The sequence below is a fragment of the Mixophyes fleayi genome, chromosome 4, assembly GCF_038048845.1.
Source record: "Mixophyes fleayi isolate aMixFle1 chromosome 4, aMixFle1.hap1, whole genome shotgun sequence".
Taxonomy (NCBI): domain Eukaryota; kingdom Metazoa; phylum Chordata; class Amphibia; order Anura; family Limnodynastidae; genus Mixophyes; species Mixophyes fleayi.
The window spans coordinates 213777576-213802395 of record NC_134405.1 but is presented as its reverse complement, the minus strand read 5'-3'; the positions used below and the strand labels follow the sequence as shown (position 1 = coordinate 213802395).

Here is a 24820-nt window from a genome sequence, read left to right as displayed (position 1 = left end):
TCACTTAGCTGAACGTTTTTGTTTTATTTTTATAAGTGACGTTAAAACACCCAGTTTCCTACCCACGGAATGCTTTCCGTTAGACTTTCCCCCTACAAATAATGCACAGCTTGTGTGCCATAATCCAGGATCTTTCCATGGGTAAGCCTCTGGAATGGAACGTACATTCAAAACATTCTGTTTATTCAATGACTTATCTCTTTCAGGTATTTTCTCTGCTGTGGATTGCAGACTGGATGGTGCATCACATTTGGAGAAAGGGGAAGGACCCAGACAGTTTTTCCATCCCTTATCTTACTGCATTGGGAGACCTTTTAGGAACTGCTTTACTTGCCCTCAGTTTCCATATTCTTTGGCTTATTGGGGACAGAGATGGAGATGTTGGAGACTAATACATTTTGGATATCCAGGTAGATGCGCTCAAGAGTCCACTACCTGGAAAATCATTCCTAAAAACAACTATGAAAATAAAATAAATATTTCCATGAAAACCAACGAAACAACGAGAATTAAATTTTTTCAGGTTTTAGAGTGGATGAAGAACCTTGTGTTTATACAAATTTCCATTAATTAGTAGCTTTCATGATCGATAGACAGGGGAATTGTGTATTTTGCTAAAAGCACTTTATATATGCACATTGTATGGCTTTATAATTTAATTTTGTAATTTAATTTTCATGTGTTGTCTATTCTGTGGTTTCAGGGTGGTTTATTTTTCATTATTTTATACCAACTTTTTTAAAAATTAATTTTAGTAGCATGATAAGGTACTTATGAGTTTATCTTTTTTTGACATTAGAAATTTGTTTGACTTTTTCATTTGTATGTATTTGACATTACATTCAATAATTTATAGTGTGTTATGTTAGGGTATACCTACCTCTCCAACATGAAATTGCAAAATGCACCTATTCATAAAGTACTAATGTATTGCAAATTTACCACAGGTGGGCATTGCTCACAAAATGTTTAGTCAAATCAAAGATTGCAAATCTTATAACCTTTACACCCAACTTCTTAGATATCCAGCCAAATGAATGTTTCTAAATATTATATATTTTGTACATAAACATTCTTGAAGTTCCGGTGCTTTTGCCATTAAAGTGTTATAATGCATTGATTTACATTTCGTACAATAGACCCTTAGTGGGCAAATATAATTGTATAAACTATTTTTGTGACTTGTTCTGTGAAAAAAATGAATCGGTACTTCAGATAAATATACATTTTGCTTCAATGGTACTTGATATCTATATAAGAAGGGACATTGACAAATAAATACAGCTAAGATCCTGCACGCTAGAGTACAAATCTGTACAGTGGGAAAAAGTAGGGGTTTGAATCATTTTCCAAAACTTGCGGTTCAAGTGGTAAAGCAATTACTGTTGCATGGTAGGTTATTTTGCAACATAGGGAACATTTTTTTGCATAGATACTGTACATGTTTACCTTTTTTAAATCCACTTTTATTTCACTGTTTAAAAATGTATACATGGGAATGATGTGTCAATATGGCATTACCTTAACTGGCATGAATTTTTCCTTTGCCAACTGTTTTTTGTTTTGTTTTTTTGACTGACCCTTTTATACACTACAGAAAGGGGCTAAATTAACACAGTGGAATAGATAAGTGATCATCACAGACTATACTGGGCATTAATGTCAGAAATGCCCATTTCTAACTGCCAATAAAGTTCTGTGAACACATTGAACATTGGGTCTGTTTTTTTCAGTTATGTGTTTTATCACACAGCTCGCTCATATACTGTATATGTAAGCAATGTTGCACTCTTCGTGATGATAGACAATGTATTCCTCCAATGCACTGTGACTAAAGCAGCAGTTTTTTCAGATTTTCATGGTCAGTGGGCGGGACTTTAACGAGAATTGTTAAATTAATTTAACAAGGCAAAAGATCAGAATGAAGTTAGTACTAGCTATTTTACATGCCCAGAATGTTTTTTTTTGTTTTGTTTTTTTTTTTACTTTTAGTTTTTTTTAAAAGATTTGTTTGGGTATGGAAAAAGAGGGGTAGAAATAGGTATTCAAGGGGGGTAATAGTTCTATTGCTGTGCTATGGCAGCAATATGGATATGACCAGCTACATAGGAAGCATAATAATATTCGTTCCTGTTACTTGTGTGGTTAGATTGGATACTTTTTCCTATAGGCAGTCCCAAAATATATGAAATGGATCTCCTATGGAACCACACTTCCTCCAGTGAAATATAGAGTGAATTGGGAAGATCTTATGAACCTTACTGTGTGTATAGACCAGTGTTTTTTACTTTTGTGTCATGGAAGAATAGCCAGAGCAGTTGTCCCACATGATAGGTGGCAGTGTAGATCACCAGAGGAGGAATAGAGATGACAGTTGATCTCAATGAGTCCAGTACCTGAACTGAAATGGTAATCAGTTGATGTCCTAAGCACTACCATGTAATTTCCCTCTGCTCAGCCTTCCTCATAATAATCTTCTCACAAATATGGAACATTTAAAATATCTGGAGGCAAAGTGCAGCTATCTCCCATGAATATAGACTGATAATTCAAGGAATACTTACAGCTAATTGTGCCTATTTGCCATGTTTATATAATTGATACACACACTCATTTTGACATAATTAAGGACTACTGCATTTATGCATGTTTAGAATCGTGTTTCTTAATTATACTAATGATTACGTTACTATGACAAGCTATTATTTTAATGTGAAGTCTTGCATAATGACCTTTCTGAGGTAGGCTTCTAAAAATACTTTTTATGTTGGATATCTTTTTTTTTTTTTTGCAACACAGCAGCACACCAGGCAGATGATTTGTTCATGGAGTAATTTAATACCTCGGTTGTCTTTTTACAATCTAGTATTCTTCAAAGACAAAGAAGACAGTTTTAGGGTATATGTCTGGTTACTGACTGTAGGAAATCATTCAGCAAATGCTAAAATATGAGTCACCTGCTTTAGCTCATGTCTGTGAGTAAGCAGATCAGAACTGTGTGTCTTCTCATTACATTTGGTTTAAAGATGTGTATTGTGAAGGACCTGTTTTAGTTTAGGATTATTTTCACCAATAGATTTTTTTTAATACATCACTTTATTTAGGTTCTTTTGTAAAAGTAGTACAACATACAATTAGATCATGGAAATCGTAAGGTTACATTGTTAAAACAGATAACCCAACATACCAACTTCATTGTGAATGAGCGGTTTAGCTACAGTGCTCAACATTCTATTGGACTTCATCCTTAAATAGTCTATGGTAGGAGAAGAAGAAAAAAATGGGGTTAAAGGTGTGGGGGGGAGGATTGGTCTAGAATTTTCAGCTACACCACCAATGGTCTTGCTCCTATTGATGTATGGAAAAGTGAGTTCTAATTAAACAACTATTCTTAATTTTTAGGGAAGATCTCTTGTCTATAAAAATGACTTCACTATTGTTAACATTACGACCTCAAGCTACCAGTGTGGTATGTTTGAAACACTCTAAAAAAAACAAACAAAAAAAAACAAACATATTGGTCTGTAATGCCTGCGGGGAACAGGACAGATGCACACAGATGAACTTACCTTACATGGTCACCTCCTGTCCGCTTCCGATGCACCCCAGCCGCTGTCCTATCCCAGCAGATCAGCAACCGAACCTCTGTCGCCTCCAACCACTTCCCTCTGAGGAAGAAACAGAAATTACGTCCGTGCCTACCATAAAAGGGCTGTCCGAAACCACGGCAATGACTTCCGGTCCCTACTATCCTGCTCCTTCCCGACACCTGTGGATGACAAGCAACAAAACAAAACCTCCCTCTACTCTGCCAATGAGGCTAGGATGTACACCCACAGAACTGCACTAACTACAACAGGCGACCTGACCCTAACAACTATCTAATGGCCGGTAACGCAACTTGACTATATAATTATAACGGTGTAGTGTACTACCTGGACCTACTCACTCTACTTTACGGGGAACACCAGCCGGTGTTCACGGTCTATTCAGGAGGGCTGTTCATAACACCCTCACCCAGGTCGTACCGAGAAGACTGTCTTCTTCCTATGGGGAATTCTAAGGACCGGTTGCACAAGGCCCGAAAGAGGTTCACTGGAACAGCACACCACCGTTGTCAACTGCCGCACGGAACAGCCAGTCGTCACTGCAAGGAACTCGAAAAGACTGCCTTCACGCAAGCGGAACACCTGTCCCAGTCCGGAACCGCCAGAGAACCTACCGAAACTGAGGACTGGAACACTCAAACAGAACCACGGGCCGCCCCTGGACCTCAATAGAGCTGTGCCGCGCTGCCAGTGAGATACTCAATCACCACCTCTGGAAACTAGCGTTACCCCCAGGGACCTACGGGACGGAAAAACTACTTTGTGTTCTTCCCTGGCTATGTGTAAGCTCTTAACTACACCTTGTCCCCACAGTACAGGTTATTGCAGGAAAACAGTCAGGAAACAAGAGCCTACCTTCAATGGGGGCCTGACGTTTTGAACCTGTAAAGAAACACACAGCACACCAAAATCAAAGCACAATACAATATTTGCCGCACAAGCGGAATAATACCCTGCTTCTGTACCTGGAAGCTGTCATGTAGTACACACACCTTAGTATACACTACGCATGGGACCGCACCCTACTCTCTCAGGGCTCTCACGCCACTGCCTACAGCCATGGTCTTATGCCCAACACCATGGGCCTCTGACTACAGGGCCTTGTGCCCTGACTATGGGCCTTAGCCCCCTCTCTGCCTTGGACTCTGAGCCCACTAACTAGGGCCTTGTGCCCTGTCACCTTGGAGTACTAACCCCTAACTAGGCCCTGTGCCCTTACCTGACTATGGCCTCTAGGCCACTAACTAGAGCCTTGTGCCCTTTATGCACTTTTGGGCTTTAAGCCCACTAACTACCTATAAGGGCCTTGTGCCCGACTTAATGCTGAATATACTTACCTGCTCTGCGCAGGATACTCAGCTTGGCCCTGCAGTCTTCATTTCCGGGTCTTCCAGACCCTCCAGCCGGCGGCGCCTCTTCTCCGCTTCGGCGCGCTGTCTCCCGCAGCTCTCTGGGCAGGGGCGCTCTCAGCCCCTACAAGGGCTCCCCGTCAGCTTCTCTGGCAGTGATAGTCAGTGGCAGGGTAGCTACTTACCCTGACAAGGGCACCCTGCCACTTCCAGCGTCTTCGTCTTGATCCGACGCTACGGACGTCCTCTTCTCACTGCTCCACCGGACTTGTGAAGTAATGGCACCGCCCGGCGGCTTCTATAACTGCTGGCACGACGTCATCACTGGGTGATTGACTCACTCATCCGGCCGCCGATTGGCCAGCGGGGGAAGGTGAGCCCTGATTGGCTCATCCTCCCTCCGCTGCCAAGACCTGCGGAAAAGAGGAAATACCAACGCTGGATCGCAGGAACGGTAAGTAAATCTCTTCGCCCTCTTCGTGGGCACAGAAACCAGGGCCATCTTCTGTCTCTTCAGCGGCAGTCTCCATCTTCGCCCACTTCATGGGCACTGGATCCGGAGCTATTGGGCACATCTCTACAGGTCATCTCCAGGACTATTGCCAGTTTGCACAGGATGAAAAATCTGGTGCACTATTTTTTTTTTATGCAAGTTTTGGATAAAGTAACCCATATGAATGCTTGTAAATTGCATAGTCCCTTTCTATAATGTGATAGAGGAAAGAAAAAAAAAAAAAAAAAAGCAGCTCAAATACTTTTACCACTGTAATCACTCTCACCACTCAGTCTGGCACACATGTTTCACCAAGGTCACAGAAATTACTGGCATAGAACCCCACCAAAAATTATACTTATTACTACCTCCACCAAGAGTAAATTTTAAAGGTGAGCTAAGGCTTACTAAGAAACACTTAACACATGCTTGCAGTCTAGCACACTGTAATTCAGAAGGCCACCATTTAATACACTCTTAAGCAGCAGTTATACAAAGCTAAAACACTAGGATGGTGGTTCTTAATTCCAGTCTTCAAGCCCCTCTAACAGTCCAGTTGTTAACAATATCCATATAGTTGGATCAAAATGACTAAGTAACCAAGTCACTACTAACCAAATCACAGTCCAGATATCCTTAAAATTGCACAACTATGCACCAGTTAGTCACTATAGATTTATATCCTTGATGCTCAAAACACTGTTTTCCTACCCAAGCTTCAGGATCTATTTATTATCTTTTTTTATTATCTTTTATGTTAGGTGTCACAAGGTATCCGCAGCGCCGTACATAGTACAAACAGTAAACCATACAGGGTGGAACAGTACAGAACAGTAAACACAAAGTACCAATACTTCTCTCTTATCTCTTCACATTTATTATATCTAAATTGTCTGGGTCAGTAAATAGCCAACCTTGCCCCCAAAGCCAGATATCTTCAAAACATAATAAATAGGTCAAATAAAAACAAAACAGGAAGCCTGTACCTCAATATTTTTGTATGATCTTTGATCAGGGTAAGAATGACTATATGAAAGGTATGGGAATGCTGATCTGGAAACTGGAATGTTCCAACACCAGAATAAAAATATTAATTAATTGCTACTGTTAGGTAATGGTCATACATAAGAAACACCATAGTTATCAGCACTTATCCTTAGCAATGTAAATATGTATAAACTCTGCACAATAGTAATATGAATTATTCGTTCATATTTTGATCAAAACTTTAAGCTTGCAACCCACTGTCAAAGGTCCTCAATTATCACAAGTACCTATACTCTCTGATCATCATCACCAGCTGTTTATACTGATATACTGTAAACATAGAATCAGAATAAATGTAACAAAAGATGGACTTTTGTTTAAATACCACACCCAAATACCCTATTATAGTGCTTGCTAGACGACAGTATGTTCTTCTGTGATCATTGTTGGGAGCACTTCAACAATTAAATTAGGAAGGGAATTCAGGGAGTGTGTACAGGAATATGGGTAATGTAATTTAGTATATTTAGGCATTGTGATGCAGATTACAGGGAAGGGAGAGGAACACCAAAATCCCATGCATTCCAGATAATAGATATTTATCTTCAATCAGGAAGCAAACTCTTTCAGCATCACCATTGCTAAGAAAATGACTAGAAAAGGAAATCAGTTTGTTGTATGTACACATAAGGCCTATTACATTTAATATGTATATTACGGTGGTGTCAGGCAGGCACTTTGTACACCCAGCATATAACAGCTCCAGCACCCACCACTCCTTAAGCCTGTCCTTTCACAGGAACCTGGCATTTATGTTGCCTTCATACTATAGCAGATACACTCTATGAATGCCACATGCTAAACATTTAAGCCAAGACAATACCAACATTTCATTGGTTATCCTCAAGCAAAACATCTACATTTTTATTTGGAGAAAGAATTCAGTGTCTATAGACCGGTAAAGGGATAGTGTATTAGAAAGGCGTTTAAGCTCACTTATTAGACATTGAAGAACAAATAGACATTAATATCTGTATTTTAATTGACTAATGACATATATACGGCACCTCGAGGAGATACACAAAACTGTAATCCCTAAAAAGACCATAATTAAAAGTAGTGTGGTTCATGTGTGAGCATTATGCTTTTTCCCCATATAATCTAATATATAAGTAGAGAAAGACATACTTGCTTGCAGTGGCGGATCCAGGGGGGGCGATAGGGGCGATCGCCCCCCCAAGCAGACACTTGCTGCCGACGGCAATCAGAGCAGCCGGGCAGCACACTGTCCCTGCCTGTCACGGCTGGACGGACCTGCACATAGTGTGCAGCCGTCGGCAGCCTAAGATTTTAAAAAGGGGCGGGGCCTAAATCGCCCGGGTACAGTACTTTTCTAGATCCGCCCCTGCTTGCTTAGCATTGTTTACTTTGCATACATTCCCCATTCTTTCTGATGTGCATTATACGTACTTGCCAATTACTCCCAAAATTCAGGCAAATATCCCGCAAACGGCATCTTGCTGTCAAAATGACGCGATTCGCTGTGATTTGCGTCATTTTGGCTCGGCCCCCGCGACAAAACCGGCATTTTGTCACGGGGAGGGGGGGGGGGGAAATGACGCGATTCACCACGCCCCCCTGCCTGGGATCTCCCGCAAGTAAGTTGAAAGAGGTTGGCAAGTATGGCATAATATTGTAGTCATTATATATGTCCCTAGCTTATGGGTTTATTTGTTGTAACTATAGCTCAGTGCTTGTATCATCTACAATGGTCAGCTAATTAGTCACTCACTCTCGCAGAGCACCAAGTTACTGTGACAAGACAATACTTACATATATTGTGCATCTGTATCTCTTGGTCACCACTTGTGCATAGACTGCATTACATTTTTGGCCTCACTTACTGAAGACATGTTCTGACCTTATAGGTTAAGTTATTTCATTCAAGACAGGATATGTGGTAGAAAAAAAATATATATATCTGTCTACAGATGTGTTTATACAAATCACTATGCCAGAGTCTATTTACAGTCAACAGAAAAATCACATTTTGTAATGGAAAGTAATTTATATATTAACTTAATGATTGTACATGCTCTGCTGGACATTCATGGAGGGTGATAAAGTATAATCATTTAATAAAATAGATCTGCTATACTAGGGTGTACTATATATATGCATTTTTGTTTCTGTTTTACTTATTTGCTTACACACACTTAGAAAAAGAATGAAACCCGATAACCATTCTATGAATGGACAGTTTTGTGTAGAATCTTGGAGCCAGACGTTGGAGAAGACGCCAATAATATTTAAAATAAAAATAAAAAGACAGACTTGGCCAAAATGGCCTCAGGAGCCCCATAAGGAAGCTCAGAGTATGTGTTAAGAAAAAAAGTTATTAACATAAAAAAAAACAACAACTATAACAATGCCATTTAAAGTGTCCATGTCATTTCTATATACAGGTGTATTGCTAAGTTCTCAAAAAATCAGTGCTCATCCCCCATAACAAAGCTTTCTACATTTGTAGCCACTCCTGCTATTTATAAAGTTACGAGCAACACTAATAAAATAAGACCTTTTTGTTTATTATAAATATACTAGTGTTAAAGTCGCACAACTGTTTATATTAAGATAATATAAATCAGAAAAATATCAATATTAAAAATGACAGGGATCCTGCTTGAGTCTATGGACTCCCCTGGTGTCAGGGAACATATAATGATGGCTATTGTGCATTTACCTGGTCACTGTCAGCTCACCATTATATGTGGCTTTCAAGAGAGCTGGTGCACAGATCTTCAAGAAAGCAGCATTGCTGGTAACCTTTAGAATTCTAGGAATACAAGACTGAAAATTAAAAACAGAATACAGTTTCCTTGCTTTATGTATAGGCTGCACAGTTTCTGCAAACATGATGATGGAATGCATTTGTACTTTAATATACTTCCATTGCGATTCATGCTAATTGGCAGAACAGAAAGTCAGGATTGAATAGGATTATTTTCCCCTTATGGAACTGATCTTGTTTCAAATTAATTTAGTTAAATATTTCTTGTTAGACATGTTTCATTCAGATGTTGTATACTCATGTTTTTTTTAAGAAAGCAACATATCTGTTGTATACTATTCTTTCATATAGAAATTGATCTGTACTGTGCTCTTGCTGTTCACAGAATAGTGCTGGAAGTCTGGCTTTCTTTCTGTTTCCTGCTAAATGAATCCAGGATACTTCCCCATGTGGGGTAAAACACATAGTGTGACTATGTTCTAAGTTCTATGCTTGGTAAGTGTTTCAGTTTAAGGCCAATTGGTCTGCAGGTGTTCTCCAGACAGTGACAGAACAGGCTTGTGGTTTAGTGGTTGCTGAATTTTCTACATACTTGAGAATTTATTTTTGTTGTTTTTCCAATATTATATTTACCCTCTTGGGTAACTAAGTAACTATGACTACAATCAACAGTTTGCATGCTGACATCTTGAATAAAATATGTCAAGGATCCTGCAGATGAACTGTGGGCTACATCTGGAACTGAGTAATCTCTTGTGGTGAGATGCATTACGTCCCACACACACTCTGCTTGGGGTGACTTGTCCTGTGTCTGACACATCTGGAAATAATAATAGGAGGGTGAGTAATACTCATCCTAGGGAACACTCCTCAATCTACTACTGTATTTCTGACAACATAACTAAGAGGTGATGTCTGGTTCTCTCTACAGCTACTGTTTGTTTTATAACACAGATCAGGGATTCTGAAATCCTAGCAGTATATTTTGGACAGTTTCAGTTGGGGATCAGTATGTATGTAAAATTTACTTTCTGTATTATTTAACATAAAAAATGTACATTGGGGGCAGGGGTGTTTGGTAGATCTAACATGGTAACATCATTAGTGAGCTAGACAAGTCCACTGACTTTTCTAAATTCTAACTATGTTGATCCAGATAAAGATAAAAACATTTACCTGTATTAATCACCCAATTATTATTAATTATAGCTACACATACTACTTCTCACATGCAAGGTTTAAGCTATTCTTATAAATAAAATAAGTGCGAATGCTATCAACACTTTCCTTAATAGTGATAGATAGCTTTTGCCTCTCCTCCGCTCTGATATCCACCTTTCCTTCCCACCACCAAGACTTCTCCTACGCTGCTCCCCACTTATTGAACTCTTCCCCAACCTCCAATCTGGCCGGGCTGTAAGCTCTCACGAGCAAAGCACTGTATCTCATTTCTGCCTTTGTCTACCTCACATGTACTTGTTACGTTTTTATGTTTAACTTCTATTATTTTATCTATACTCACATCTGCTCTGAGGTGGCAGAGGTCAGCTTGGCTTCATTTGTGAGCAGAGCTGAGTTATATGTAATAACACAGTATTGCATAAGCTGCTGATTGCACCAAAAATTCCCCTACTGTGTATATACATATATAATAACAAACAAAAAGTTTATGCAATTGTGAGAATCAGTGATGTGATAATGACCATCGAATACTGTTCTATTATCTTGCATTTCCCTCCCCAGGCTTCTGCATTAAAAAGTGGAAACGCTGGGATGTCACAACGGTAAAGTAATCAGGGGTTTCATGTAAGGGAAGCCTATGCTGCTGCAACATAAATTGATCCTTGACCCTTCCCTTCCACACAAACACACCTGTCCCCATACCAATCTTCATTTAACAGTGGCTGGCATTGCAGATGTTAGATTCAGGTTACACCGAATGTACCAATGTTAACTAATGGATAGACCTCAGACATGCACCCTTGATATAAAGAAAATACAAAAATGTCAATTAAAACAAACTTAAAAAGTAATTAAAAAAATGTACATAATATAATCCAATTTTATTTTTTGTTTTATTTTTAATTTTTTCAAGGATCGTAAACAGCGATTTTGTGCGTACAGTCCGCAAAATCACTTTGTGCATGCAGAGAAGCGGTTATGATGCTACAGAACGCAGCCACGTTCAATTCCCGATTAACGTGTTTTAAAACAAATGCACATTGTCTTATGCAAGATAAGTGGATCAGTTTGGACTGGTTAAAGAACAGGGTGCTGGATTACCACCTGCCAAGGTGTGTAAAACTGTATATAAAAGGTCAGAAAAGCCACATTGAAGTTTGTGTGGGTATCCACTACCTTCAAGTCGAGCGTGAAGCAGCTCTTTTCAAAGAGCTGTTTATGAGTAATAAATATCCTTAAAGATCCTGCAAGACATGAATTCCTACTGCAATCCTGTGACCTGCACATAATAGCTAACAGACTCATCCATCCCCTGGTTGTCCTATGTTGAACCCAAGAGTCAACATTCTGCCCAAAACCTAGTAGTCCTGATTCAAAATAAGTTGTCAGGAGGATTCACCAAACAGGTTCTGCAGCAGCTACACACCCAGAAACAAGCGGCTCCAGGGCCTGATAAAGAAGCCTGTGGTGGCAGCGACAATGGGGGCACCATGGTGATGTGCAGTCGGTGAGTGTATAGTACCAGTAGTGGAGGTCAGTAATTGCACATTAATGACAAGAGGAGGAATCGGATGACAAATCTATAAAGCTTTTTCCCCAACAGGTAGGTGAAGTAAAACCATCCAGTCACAGTATCTTTGTAACACACTGGCGGATCCAAGTTGGGGCGATCAGGGCAATCGCTTCCCCTAGCAGGGTTATTTTGTCTGCAGCTGCACACTATGTGTGGTCCGTGTCTGCAGAGACAAGCAGGCATGGTATTCTGCTCAGCCACTCTCAATCAGAGTGCTCGGGCAGCATAACATGCCTGCTTGTCTCTGCAGACACGGACTGCATGTAGTGTGCAGCTGCAGACAGAACATACCTGCTGGGGGGGGCAGGGGGAAGCGATTGCCCCGGCAGCCCATACTGTTAAAAGTCTTAAAAAGGGGGCAGGGACTAAATTGCCCCCCCTAAAAAATTCAAGATCTGCCCCTGTTGTGACATCACAAATGTTTGTTTTAAACTGAGTTGTGTATTTCATTTGCCATATTATCACTGTCGCCTATGTAAGTATGGGATAAGCCATAGAAATGTGACATTTGGGGGGGTTTTGATGCTAATTTTACGTGTTGTTCCCTGGATAATTTACTGAAAGTAAAAATAACATTTTCTCCACTATCATACCAAAATAAAGCCTTAGCTGCATAAAAAAAAAAACTTGAGATGTTCACTTACCCCCAGCCTCGGACTGGCCTGCCGGACTAACCGCCGGTAGGCCCCGTCGCGATTAATCTCCGCCCCCTCTGTTAGGGCGGAGCTTACAGACCAGATGACAAGTGCGATGGCGACGGCGGCGGGGAGACTACACACTACCGCGCAGGTGCCCCGGCAAAAAGGCCAAGGCAAAAGGGGTTTTGCGGAAAGTGCCTTTCTCTGTGCAGAAGGCGACATCCCAACACATTGTGCTTTCCCGGGCACCCCCGGCTAGGGCAGCACTGAGGGCACATAGTACCACAAACTTCAAGCGACCGGCCTCTTGACAGAGGAGCAGATGACGGCCCATCGTCTACAGGTGGCACCTTTACTAGGATGGTGATACTGTGCACAATGTTGCTGTCTTCTGTAGAGAAAATCATCGGTTTCCCTGCCAAATAAAGACGTTTGTTCCCGGAGACACAAGGAGACAAATTAACCTGACCCAGGTCACAAGCTGGTGACACTGAAAGAAGCGGACACAAATCTCCAGCAACCCTCTCAACGTCATTGTTATATGGGCAGCACAGGTAACAGTATTATTCCTCTTAAAACTGAAAAGCACAAAGCTCGAGGGTCCAGCCCTCAAACTTATAGCTTCTAGTAGATCTATGTAGTCCTGTAGAGGGGGTGAGAGATTGGTAGGGGTAAGAGCTCTGTCCTAAGAGAGGGAATACTGTTGGGATACTAGGTCTGTTATTGTGCCAGTAATAATTTATTGCAATGTTCTGATGTGTGACTTTTGGCTATAACATGTACCTTTTGATATACGGTTGTGTTCCTCACCCACTATGTACCCCCCTACCCCATTTTGTTTTATTGTCCTTCCCTTCCTCCCATTTTTATTTTTGTACCCCTTCAAAAATTCTTCAAAACTAATAAAAACTTTCTAAGATAAAAACTGAAAAACAGTTTTTATGGTGGAATTAAATACATTAAACATATAGGCAAGGACTTAGTTTACGGTGTTGCTGCCATCCATGCCGTCCTCTCTCCTGCCAGCAGTGTGTGGGCGATTCACACGCTGTCTGCATGAAAAAGTCCACTGCAATCCAGCGATGCTCTCTTAGCTGTCCATTAATATCATGTTGCTGACAGGAGCAAGGACAGCCCCCCCTTGATGGAATAGGGGGGCCCCCAAATGGGGAGATTTGCTGGAACACAGGTTTTTTATTTATGTTTAACTTATTTAAGTTCCACCCAAAGCAGTTTTCAGTGTTGGTGTTAATTAGCCTTTAACAGATGAGCTACCCAATCTCTACGATCATAAGGAGGCACCACATGGTGATTAAGGGGCACAGTAGTGTGTGTGATGGCACAGCGGGCTTGTGGCAATGTAATGTGTGTGTGGTAGGTGGTGGCTAAGTATTATTTGTGGGTCCTATTGATTTAATGCCGGGGCTGGTTGAAATTTTCTCAATGTACCCATTATTTTTTCCAAATAGGGCCCCCAAAATTCAAGGAAACAGACAAGCCGCAACTTAAGAAACCAGCAGCCACAGGTGGTAAAAGTGACAAGAACAGGTAGGACAGTCTGTCAAATGTTCTGAGTCTAGTACAGGATTGGCTAACCTGTGGCACTCCAGGTGTTGTGAAACTACAAGTCCCAGCATACCCTTCCAGCAATAAGCTGCTATAAATTGGCAAAGCGTGCTGGGGCTTGTAGTTTCACAACACCTGGAGTGACACAGGTTAGCCAAGCCTGGTCTATTGGGACAATCCAGATTTTTGGTGACTGTTCTGCCGAATCTAAGGGGCAGGTCAAGACTGTGTACTCTTTATACACACTGCATTCTTTATATACTACTCTATGGTGCGAGCTGTCCTTCGTGGGCTGACCACTCCCCCTCTAGTGTCTGGTCTCGCCTCTATGATGGCTGGCCACACCACCTCTGGTGGGCCCCTAGCGTTGCAGTCTCCCGGTGGGCTCTTCATGCCCCAGTCCGACACTGCTTACCCCTGTGTTCTGGTTTTGGTTTGGACGAGTGCTGACTTCCCCTGGGATGCGTGCTTTTATCAGACCCACACCAATCCAGGGTGCCAGACAATGCACTAAAAAGAGCCATTGTAATTTGATTGGAAAAAGTAAGTTCATCACTGAGCTTCAAATCAGTTCCAATTCCCAAAAAATTATAATATCGTTAGGTACCTTTGATGTAAAGTGCAGATTGCAAACACTTTGTGCACTACTGATGAAACAGCAGCTAAGTGGAAGGTAATACATATCACGTCTATTTAGACATTCATGCTTACATTACTTCTGCAAGCAACATTGTTCCTTGATAATAAAACTGTTGTCCTTATACCGTTCAAAATAATTAAAAATAATCCTCCACCATTCTTTGGATGTTGATAGTTACAGGTCTTTTATTTCTTGACCAAGCTAAAAGGTGTTTTTTTTACATTTTTGTTCCCCTGACTTAAAAACACTATGCACATTAACATAGGTGTTACGACTCTGAATCAATTTATTGGATCCCTTGTCTCTGCCAAGTTAGAGCCCGCCCAGGAGTCTAACGGGTAGGAGGTTTTCACCAGTGACCCCTGCAAGGGGATATGGACTTTACCGCTCCAGTCCCGCAGGTTGCGGTCTCCCAACAGAGTGCTGACAGAGTGGTAGTGGAGCTTTAACACAATGGGTAATATAATAATACAGAATCCAAACACTAGCTGAGAGTTCTTGAGTAAACAATATCACAAATAATAATAGTGCTGAGATATAGTGGCTGAAATATAGCAGGAACTGCAGGACACGGACAGAGCTGGATAACAAAGGATAATTCAGGGTAACGGCAAACACAGGGGTCACGGCAACTGGATCAGGCTGAAGGGATGGAACACCACACGCTACTATATTTAGAAAACCCTTAGCAACTGCAGGGAGTAGATAGAGTAACAGTTCAACGCAGATATGATTGATATGGAACTAGCTTGTCCAAGTTGGTAACTCACAGCATCGAAGATAAATCACTGACACAGCAATGGTTCAAACGGAGGTAGTAGAAGTTGTAGGACTAGGCTGATCCACAGATGTAACTCAGTGCAAAGAAATAGAATCACTGACACAGCAACAGTTCAAACAACGAAGATGATAATATAGAAATAGCTGATCCGAACATAATGATTCATAGCAACTGACGAGTACAGGTACAGCGGTAGTCCAATAATATAATAACAAGGAAATAGAACTTTGCTGATCTGTAGGTAACAATTCAATGTAGCAGGTGAGTTACTGGCATATCGATAGTTCCCATGTAGATAGACAGAGGCGTTGACTCGTTGATCCACAAATAGTAATCCCAAGCAGCAGAGATGAATACGGGCAAGCAGTTTGTTATATAGAGGTAGCGGAGAAGTGGAGTTTAGTTGAGTCGTGCGTGGAACTACAAGTGACAGGTAGTTCAACAATAGTCCCAATAGCAAAGCAATAACGATGTTGAGACAGCCGGACTGGAATGAAGGAATTGAGCTGGAACAATGAGTACAGTGTATTAGGCAGTTCGTAATAGCCGTTCACCACGTAGAAGTAGTGAAGGAGTAAAGTTCAGCTGAGCCGTGCGTGGAACTACAGGTGACAGGCAGCTCAGCAGCAGTCCCAGTAGCGAGGCAATAGCGGTGTTGAGTCAGCTGGACAGGAGTGAGGAGATTGAGCAGTAACAATGAAGAGTCCAGGTGCGCCAAACGGTAACAGCGAGGAGTATAGCTGATTCCAAGCATTCAGTGGACAACAGGTAAGTCAAACCTGAGGAAGCCGGGTCCTAGTAATGAGTGGGTAACACAAAGAACAGGCAAAGAACAGAGGACCATGGGAAGTTTAAATAGTGCTCCAAAATACCAGAACCAATGAGAACAGGTAGGAGGTCCAGGCAAGGTAACAAAGAGCACATGTGTAGGAATGATGTCTCAGAACAAAGTAGTAGATCTAAATCACAGCTTACAAGAAGAAGGAAACAGCGCTGGTCCCTGTTTATGGGACCGGCGTGTGACAATAGGATTTAGCAGATGACGTACAGGGATTACTATCATCATAACTGGTGCCAGCAGCTGCTTGGTGCTCCTGGTCTTCTGTGTACTGCTGTGAATTCATTTTGATAACACAGTACAATGTGACTGCAGATTAAGAACAACACTGCCAGCCCTATTATTTCTATTTCAGCAATGACAATTAGCAATGGAGCTCTCCTGAATGTCAATGTAGACTTTGAAGAACACTACTACCCCTCCTTTTTCTTTTCTACCTATGACGCTGCCCAACTGCACTAGAGACTGCCAAGAACTGTGCTACCCCTTCTGTGTCCCTCTGTGAAATGGTGCTAGTGCGCCGTGGAGGGCGGTACTGATAGAATCCAAAGCTCGCAAGATCTGAGACCCGTAAAGATGGCGTTTTGCCTCGTTTTCAATACCGAGGGCGCACGAAGTACCGAGCCGGCTCGGCTCGGCACTTCCGATCTGCTAAGTTCGGGTGTTAGGATAAGTTAGGATATGTATTTTACTCTCACTTTAAGAAACACATAGCATGAAGGTCATGAAGGTATGAAATTCCCCCAGTAATGAAAAAAACTAATATAATCCTAATAAAATTTGGTAACATATGTTTTATGAGTTATAGTACATTATAAAGCACAAATTTTAAAAATGCTTGGGAAGGGAATTACATGGTACACCTGATGGAGCAGGACAGGTTATCTCTGAGCTCCTCTGTACCTGGATCTGATATATAACAGATGAAAATCAGACTTTATTACCTCTATACCTGTGCATCACTACCAACAGGAAAAACAAAGCAGAAAAAAGGGACATTGGGTGAAGTAATACAATACTTTAGCAACCAAGATAAAGTAGTCTCCGAATCCTCACTTCTCACCTTGCCTCAAGACAACCCCGAGGCACTGGCAGAGACCACCTGCAGGGTCATAATGATTCAGCCCCCTGTAACACCACAGATTTATCCACTAAGGCAGATATTTTAACTCTCCATGTTCTTACTGTTGATTTAATACCATTGTTTGCAGAGGAGCTGCATCGAGCTATGAAGGATAGAAAAGCTGAGCTTATTACCATAAATGCTCACACCTACGTGCTGGAAGCAAAAGCAGATAAAATATCTCATTTACATTCTACCTTGGATCAATATATAGTATATTTACATAAAGAGATGGAAATTATTAAAGAGAAATGCAGATATCTAGAAAACTGTGAACAAACAATAAACAACAGACTGTGCAATGCCCCAAAAACAGTAAGACCTGACATGCTCGATTCCTTTTTAAAAAGTCTCTTTCTGCATTTAATCTCATCAGCCACAGGATCACAGCTTACTCACAGAAACCGGAAACCCCTTATCACGGATTCCAACACCTCCAGAGATGTCTCCATTTCATTCTGAAGGCTATATGATTAAATTATATCATGACCTATCTCTAATAACCAATGCTAAAAGGAACAAATTCAAAGAGATTACACAGGTGCTTAGAGACCATGTTATAAAATGGGTTTGGTACAATACCGCGATGGTGAATATGTTACCATCAAAATGGTGACAGTGTAAATGTCGACATTCATTCTATCGACATGTTTAAAATGGCAATTGTGAGTCTGGACAGTAGTAATGACAATAGTCACTATGTCGACATTCAAAGGGCAGTGGCAGCCGGCCGTCGGCATCATGGCCGGTGGGTCCGGCACAAAGTTAATGTGAAAGAAACTCCTCCATAAAACACTTAGTGATTGACAATCACAGACCACTGGAATTCATGTTAATAGGTATTTTGTATGGACAACAACAGACCATTGGAATTATTACAGATGAAGAACCTGGTGATTGGTTAGTATTAGTGGGGTGTTTTACTTTTTTCCAATAAAATTATTTTGGGAATGAGGCATGTGTTTTATTTCCATTTTGTCTTTGTGCTTTACAGGTTCCATCGGGTCCTGGGTGCCAAAGCATGCTAGCACTTGTGGTTCCCCACGTGCCAGCATGCAGAGGCAGCCATGGGTATGCTGTTTTTTGTAGTGCTACAAGCACTAGCATGCTCAAATTGCTAATGGCAGCCTGTGCTTGCTGCGACCTGTAGTGCACCAACACAAATTATGTCTTTTCTATAAAAATATATTTTATTACCCCACACTGACTGCCCAGGGGTATGGGAAGAGTCCTAGTGCTTTCAGCACTACCAACTACTTGCACTGTCCCTGCACCGGCCCAAAATGGAGTATGACTGTCTGGCTCAGCCCACCTCTGAACATAACTTTCTACATTCTTCAAAACAGGTAAAAACATTCAGAGTTAACCTAAAACAAATAATATGATGGGTGGTACTGGAAGGAGGAGCAGAGCATTAGGTGTCAATCTGATACTCTGGCCCAGAGCTGGATTAAGGCTCTGAGAGGCCTGGGATTCTTTAGACAGGGGGGCCCTTATGATGTAACATGGTTTCATTTTAGACAAATACACAGGCAATACTGTGTGCACTACTGTTATGTGCATGCAGCTCTGCCTTCACCAGTAGTACAGTGTGAAGCAGGACATACCTACCAACTGTCCTTGTAGTTGGAACAAATCCTGACTAAGCGAGACAGTCACCCAAATTCAGGACTGCCCCACCAGATTAAAAATGGTAGACTGTCCTGCTCTCTCTTACCTGTTCTTGTAACTTTCATAACTTGTGGCTGCCGGTTTCTTTAGATCAGTTGCTGCTTGTCTGGATCCTGGAATGTTGGGCACTCTTTTTGGAAAAAAAAATAGGTACATGAAATTTAGAAAACCACAACCACCTCCAATGTTAAATTAATAGCACCCACGTTTAATAATGAGGCCTTCATCCAGCCCCAATATTAAAATAGTATTCATATTTACTGAATAAACCTATTTCCTTTGCTCCAAACAACCTTAACAATAAAATCAATAGCATTTACGTTTAATAAATATAACCATTTCTCACAACTATCCCTGTTATCCTGGTCCTCCTCACCAAACTCAGCCCCACATTCACTTAATAGCCCCAAACCACGCAGGCATTAAATTAGAGGTCCTGACAACTCACCTTAAATAGGCACAACTATTAAGTTAAATAACCACTCCTTCACCCCATAAATAAATTAATCACACCCACCATTAAATAATTAGCTCAGACCCACAGTCTACCATTAATTTAATAGCCTACCTCCTACCCAAATTACAGTAGAAACCCCCTATCCCGGCAACAAATAGCATTTACATTTAATAAATACACCCATTTCCCGAAACCATCACTGTCATTAAATAATTCATATTTACATTTAATAAATAGACCACATTGTCCTCAAAAAGCCCCACATTCAATTGATAGCCCCCAACCCATCCCAGCATTAAATTAAAGGTCCCATCACCCTATCATAATTTGACCTGTCATGTGGTGCGCGTCCCTTGTGACATTTTCTCTTAGAAGGAGGAGGCTACACATAGATGGTGGGATGGATCATAAGATCCGTGGCCAAATGAAGAAAGGTGGCTGGTCCCAGGGCAGGGGACAGCCACCGATTACTGCACTGTACCTGCATGGGCCCAAAATGGAGTTTGGCTGTCTGGCTCAGTTGTAGCACGTATTAACTATGCTATAAACACTGACAGTGTTTACAGCGACATAAATAATCTAAATCATAACACACCGACATGTGAAAAACTTATAACACAGATACAGCACATTTCCAATGTGAGGAGAGCCCGACACTTTAAAATTACATCACTTTGAACCATGACTTGTATATTTAAAGCGGCAATGCAACGGACTCGGCGTAGGATCATGTAATGTAAGCTTCAACCCTAACCATGGTAAGGTAAAGTTCATATTTACATTACATGAGCCTACGCCGGGTCCGTTGCATTACCGCTTTAAATATGCAAGTTGCGGTTCAAAGTGATGTAATTTTAAAGTGCCAGTTTCCCCTCACATCAGAACTGTGCTGTGTCTGTGTATACGTAAGTCTGTGTTTTTCACATGTTAGAATCGTTAAACTGACTACCACCAGTCTGGCTCAACCCGCCTCTTGACTTATGTTGAAGAATGTAGATAGTTATGTTCAAACATTCACTAATTTACGCTATCTTTTAAACCCTAACAACTCACAGTGGTTATCCTTCTTGAAGAATGAATAAAACCCTCTTGAAGATTCCTCAATTCATAGCCATCTCTGACACTCTAAAGGACTACTTCCAGTTCACTTCCACCATGGAATTCCCATGCCTACTATATGGGAGGCACATAAGGTAACAATAAGAAGCAACACTTTGTTAGACTGAAAAGATCTAGACTCTATGGAAGCTATCCTTAAAATGTGTGGTAAAAAGGTATCTCCACAAGAATCCAGGTCAAATCAAATCCACATTTAAAAACTACTACAAGTCACTCTACAACATGCACAATCATATGTCAACATTTGCCATCTTGGCAAAATACATTTGGTTACAGCTGACCTACTACATAAAGGCATCACAGAAGTAGAAATACACTCCACCCTTAAACCATGAAAAAAACCCATCTAAAACTTCAGGTTCTGATGGATTTACAAAGGCATATTACAATATGCTTACTGAAATTCTTGCGCCCCAGTTAACCTTTCCTTAATAAAATCTTAAATGGGCACTCCTCCACTTTGAAATGGCCAAAATAATTGTTAATCTAAAATCTGGTAAAGACCCACATATTTGATCTAGTTATAGACGTAGCACTTTGCTGAATAGAGATCTCCAGTTATTTAAGGTAGTACTATCTGATCACCTAATGCCACTACTAGCATCCCTAATCAATTGAATCAAGATTTTTGCATTCCACACACATAAACCTGGACAAAAGAAGAACAATAAATCTAATTAACCATCTTAATAAAACACCTTCTTTGATTCCAGCCTGAACACTAAAAGGCTTTCAATAGGATATAATGGCCCTTCATGCAACAAACTTTACAAACTTTTGGAGTTGATAACAAATTATTTTAATCCATTCATATTCTATATCATAAGGTATAGAGTGGAGAGGGAGTGAGTGAGCACAATTGTGTAGTATTGTATGATAAAGGACACTCCCAGTGATGAATGAGCTTACATTAAGTAGAAATTTAGTCAATTTATCTGATTGGTGCTGCCGCTTAGGTTTTAATGGCCAAAACTTTCACAAATCAGACCATTAGGTAATATAGTATGCTAATTAGTGATTAATAATCCCATATTAATTAGCACTTAAAGTATACAGTATGACATAAATATACTATTGCACTCTTTCTTTCTCTCTCTACTCTACCTTACAGGTGAACCTTGGTTGTGGTTGGTTCTTGCAAGGAGCTGCATGTAATACAAATAACTCATAGGCAGTGGCACACACAGGGGGAGTTTCTGGGTCTCCAGAAACCCCTCCCCTCCGCTAAAGAAGTGCCCCTGTACTATCCAGCAGCCGCGGCGCTGTCAAAGAAGCGTCGGCGGCGGTGCTATATATGCTGCGGACGCTTCTTTGACAGCGCCGCAGCTGCTGGGTAGTACAGAGCTGCCGAAACGGAGCTGCTGCGCATGCTTTCGCTTGTTTTGTTTTTTTTGGGGGGGGGGGGGGTGTCCTGCGTGCGCCCCTGATAGCGGTGAATTTATCAAGCTTTATCAAGTTTTCGGCGGGTTTGAAAGTGGAGATGTTGCCTATAGACTCTAGCTATCATTTTGTGGAATGTACTATACAAATGATAACTTGGATCTGATTGGTTGTTATAGGCAACATCACAACTTTTCAAACCCACTGGAAATTCGCAGCTTGATAAATTTACCCCTTAGTGTAAAGCTATGATTCTATATATTATTTACATTGTTATTTTGGTGGTAGTGAAGGCTAAAAATTAATGTAATATAAATGAATATCCTTCCACTATTTCTCTATCAATCAGTTCCTGGCACTGTTCTCACAAATCTACCATTTATCTCTAATCAATTTATTTGGAGTTGGGGAAAAAAAACAAGACTCAAACATAAAACATCAGCAAGACTTATTATTACATAAGGCCTGGACCTTCCTCTATTCCAAAACATAAATCATGGATTCATATTGAAAATGAATTGCCCATTGCATAACTTCCATAAATCAGATTATACGGATAAACAAAAACGTGTCTCACTTCTTGAATCTATGGGACAAAAATAAGTTAAAAACTTAACTTAGCTCGTCATCCGTCACATTGCTCCGTTATGGTTAAATCCTTGGTTCAAACAAAATAATTCTACTTTAAATACAGACAAGGATGTTTTGTTTATTGCAACTCTTTCCTGGAATATCTGTGCAATATTTTAATGATTTACAAGCCAAATTTGATAGGCTGACAAAAGACCTTTATACATTGTTAAGAGCGTTTTGTCGCTATCCAATAACGATTGTCGAATCTCGATTTGTGTTTCCAACGCATAAATATTTATTCTCAAAAAGTAGCAGAATAATTCAAGCGAAATAATAATAAGTACAGCCGTTACTTATAGCAGGTGCTCTGGATCCAGTGATCAGTCATTCAGTCCTGAAGTCTGTGGTCAAGGTGACTGAACACTAGATGAGGAGCTGCTGCTTATATGCAAACAGAAATACAGTAAAACAATGCAAAGGGTGTGGCTTGCTTCTATTGGTCCGATCTTCCCGCCAAGATTCATAGTCTTAATAGTCCATAATTCCCTAACATTAATAACTTGTGTATGCACTCTGCGATCCCTTCGCAGAGTGAACCGGACAGTCGCAACTGTAAAGGGGATTAATATGATACCAAACATGACATGATTCCTTCAACGTGTACCATATGTTTTACTGATATGCATAAAACTTATAATATTACACATAAACTCTACTATATTTCGACATAAATAACTATGTGCTGCAACTACCATTAATGTGTACTATTTTACAAATGTGAGTGTTTGTGCGAATGTATGTAAAAGCGTAAATACTGTTTGTGCCACGTGTTGCGGCCGCGTACGCCCTTTCACGCCGTAGCGTGCCATACGCATCTTTTTAGACAAAGACAACCAAGTTTGCTTGATTTTAATTGAAATGACTTTATCCAATTTGCTGACTTCGACAACATATATGCAAATCAGACATTTTGTACAATCACAACTCCACCAAACATCTCTATATAACCCAGTTCAAACAGTTATGTATTAAATCACTAGACTTGAGATTAATTTTCACCATCACTCTCTGACACCTAATGATGACTTACAAGGCCCTCATAAACATGCTTGGGAACAGGAACAGACAAATTAGTAAACAATCTCATGGCAGATGAATTTTCAAGATCTTCTGCTTCTGATAAATATTGGAGACATTGTGATCATACATGGTTCTTCATTCATACCTGGTGGTCTTTAGCTAAAATTATTGTTCTGTTCAAATACCTGAGGTTTCCAAATACTTACATAAACTAATTATGCAGAGCATTAATCATGCTAGATTTCAAATAGCCAAATTCTGGAAAAAGAATAAGACTCCACCCTTGAGTGCCATAAGGGTGATATGTAACCTTTAGGGCAGAGGTGTCCTCAAGGGCTACCAACAGGTCATGTTTTCAGGATTTCTGTCTGTAGAAACAGGATAATTACTGACCCAGCCAAATAGATTAACTCACATGTGATTAAAGAAATCCTGAAAATATGAACTGTTGGTAGCCCTTGAGGACTGAGTTTGGACCCCTCTCTCTAAGGAATACCTGAAAAGCCTCCTTAATAATATATCACCAACTCCTCAGACCCTGGAAACCTTGGTATTTTGCACCATAGGGCATAAGGGGGCATTAATCCTGATCAATTCCCCTCTCCCTTCCCTTAATACCACATTATCAATTACTTAGTATCTCCCCATCACGACAAGCACAGCAAATTGGCTTAGATAATTTTTTTATTCTTATTCTTTGTTCTCATACAGACATTTGTAATTTTCTTGTCAACATTCCTCTAGTCATGATACACGATATGGACAAAAGTATTTGGCCACACGTGTTAATTAAATTGAGGTGTTTCAAACAGACCGGTTGCCAGAGTTGTATAAAATCAAGCACCTAGCCATGCAGTCTCCATTTGCAAACATTTGTGATACAAAATGGGTCGTTCTAAAGAGCTCAGTGACATCAAGTTTGATACTGTGATAGGATGCCACCTTTGCAATAAGATGGTTCGTGAAGTTTC

The 24820-nt window shown here is 40.6% G+C and overlaps 1 protein-coding gene across 2 annotated transcripts in view; it reads left to right on the top strand.

The window, feature by feature from the left end:
- Positions 1-1712, top strand: part of SLC41A2 (solute carrier family 41 member 2) — a 77944-nt gene extending 76232 nt beyond the window's left edge. Inside the window, exon 12 of one of the 2 annotated variants that reach the window (XR_012691355.1) lies at positions 207-293. Coding sequence is in view for 1 of the 2 variants with exons in the window: in XM_075209312.1 (XP_075065413.1) it covers positions 207-392 (186 nt within the window). In the remaining variant the exon portion in view is untranslated. Of the gene's footprint in view, positions 1-206 lie in introns of both variants that reach the window. The other variant, XM_075209312.1, reaches the window with a different exon arrangement.
- The last annotated feature ends 23108 nt before the right edge of the window (positions 1713-24820 follow it).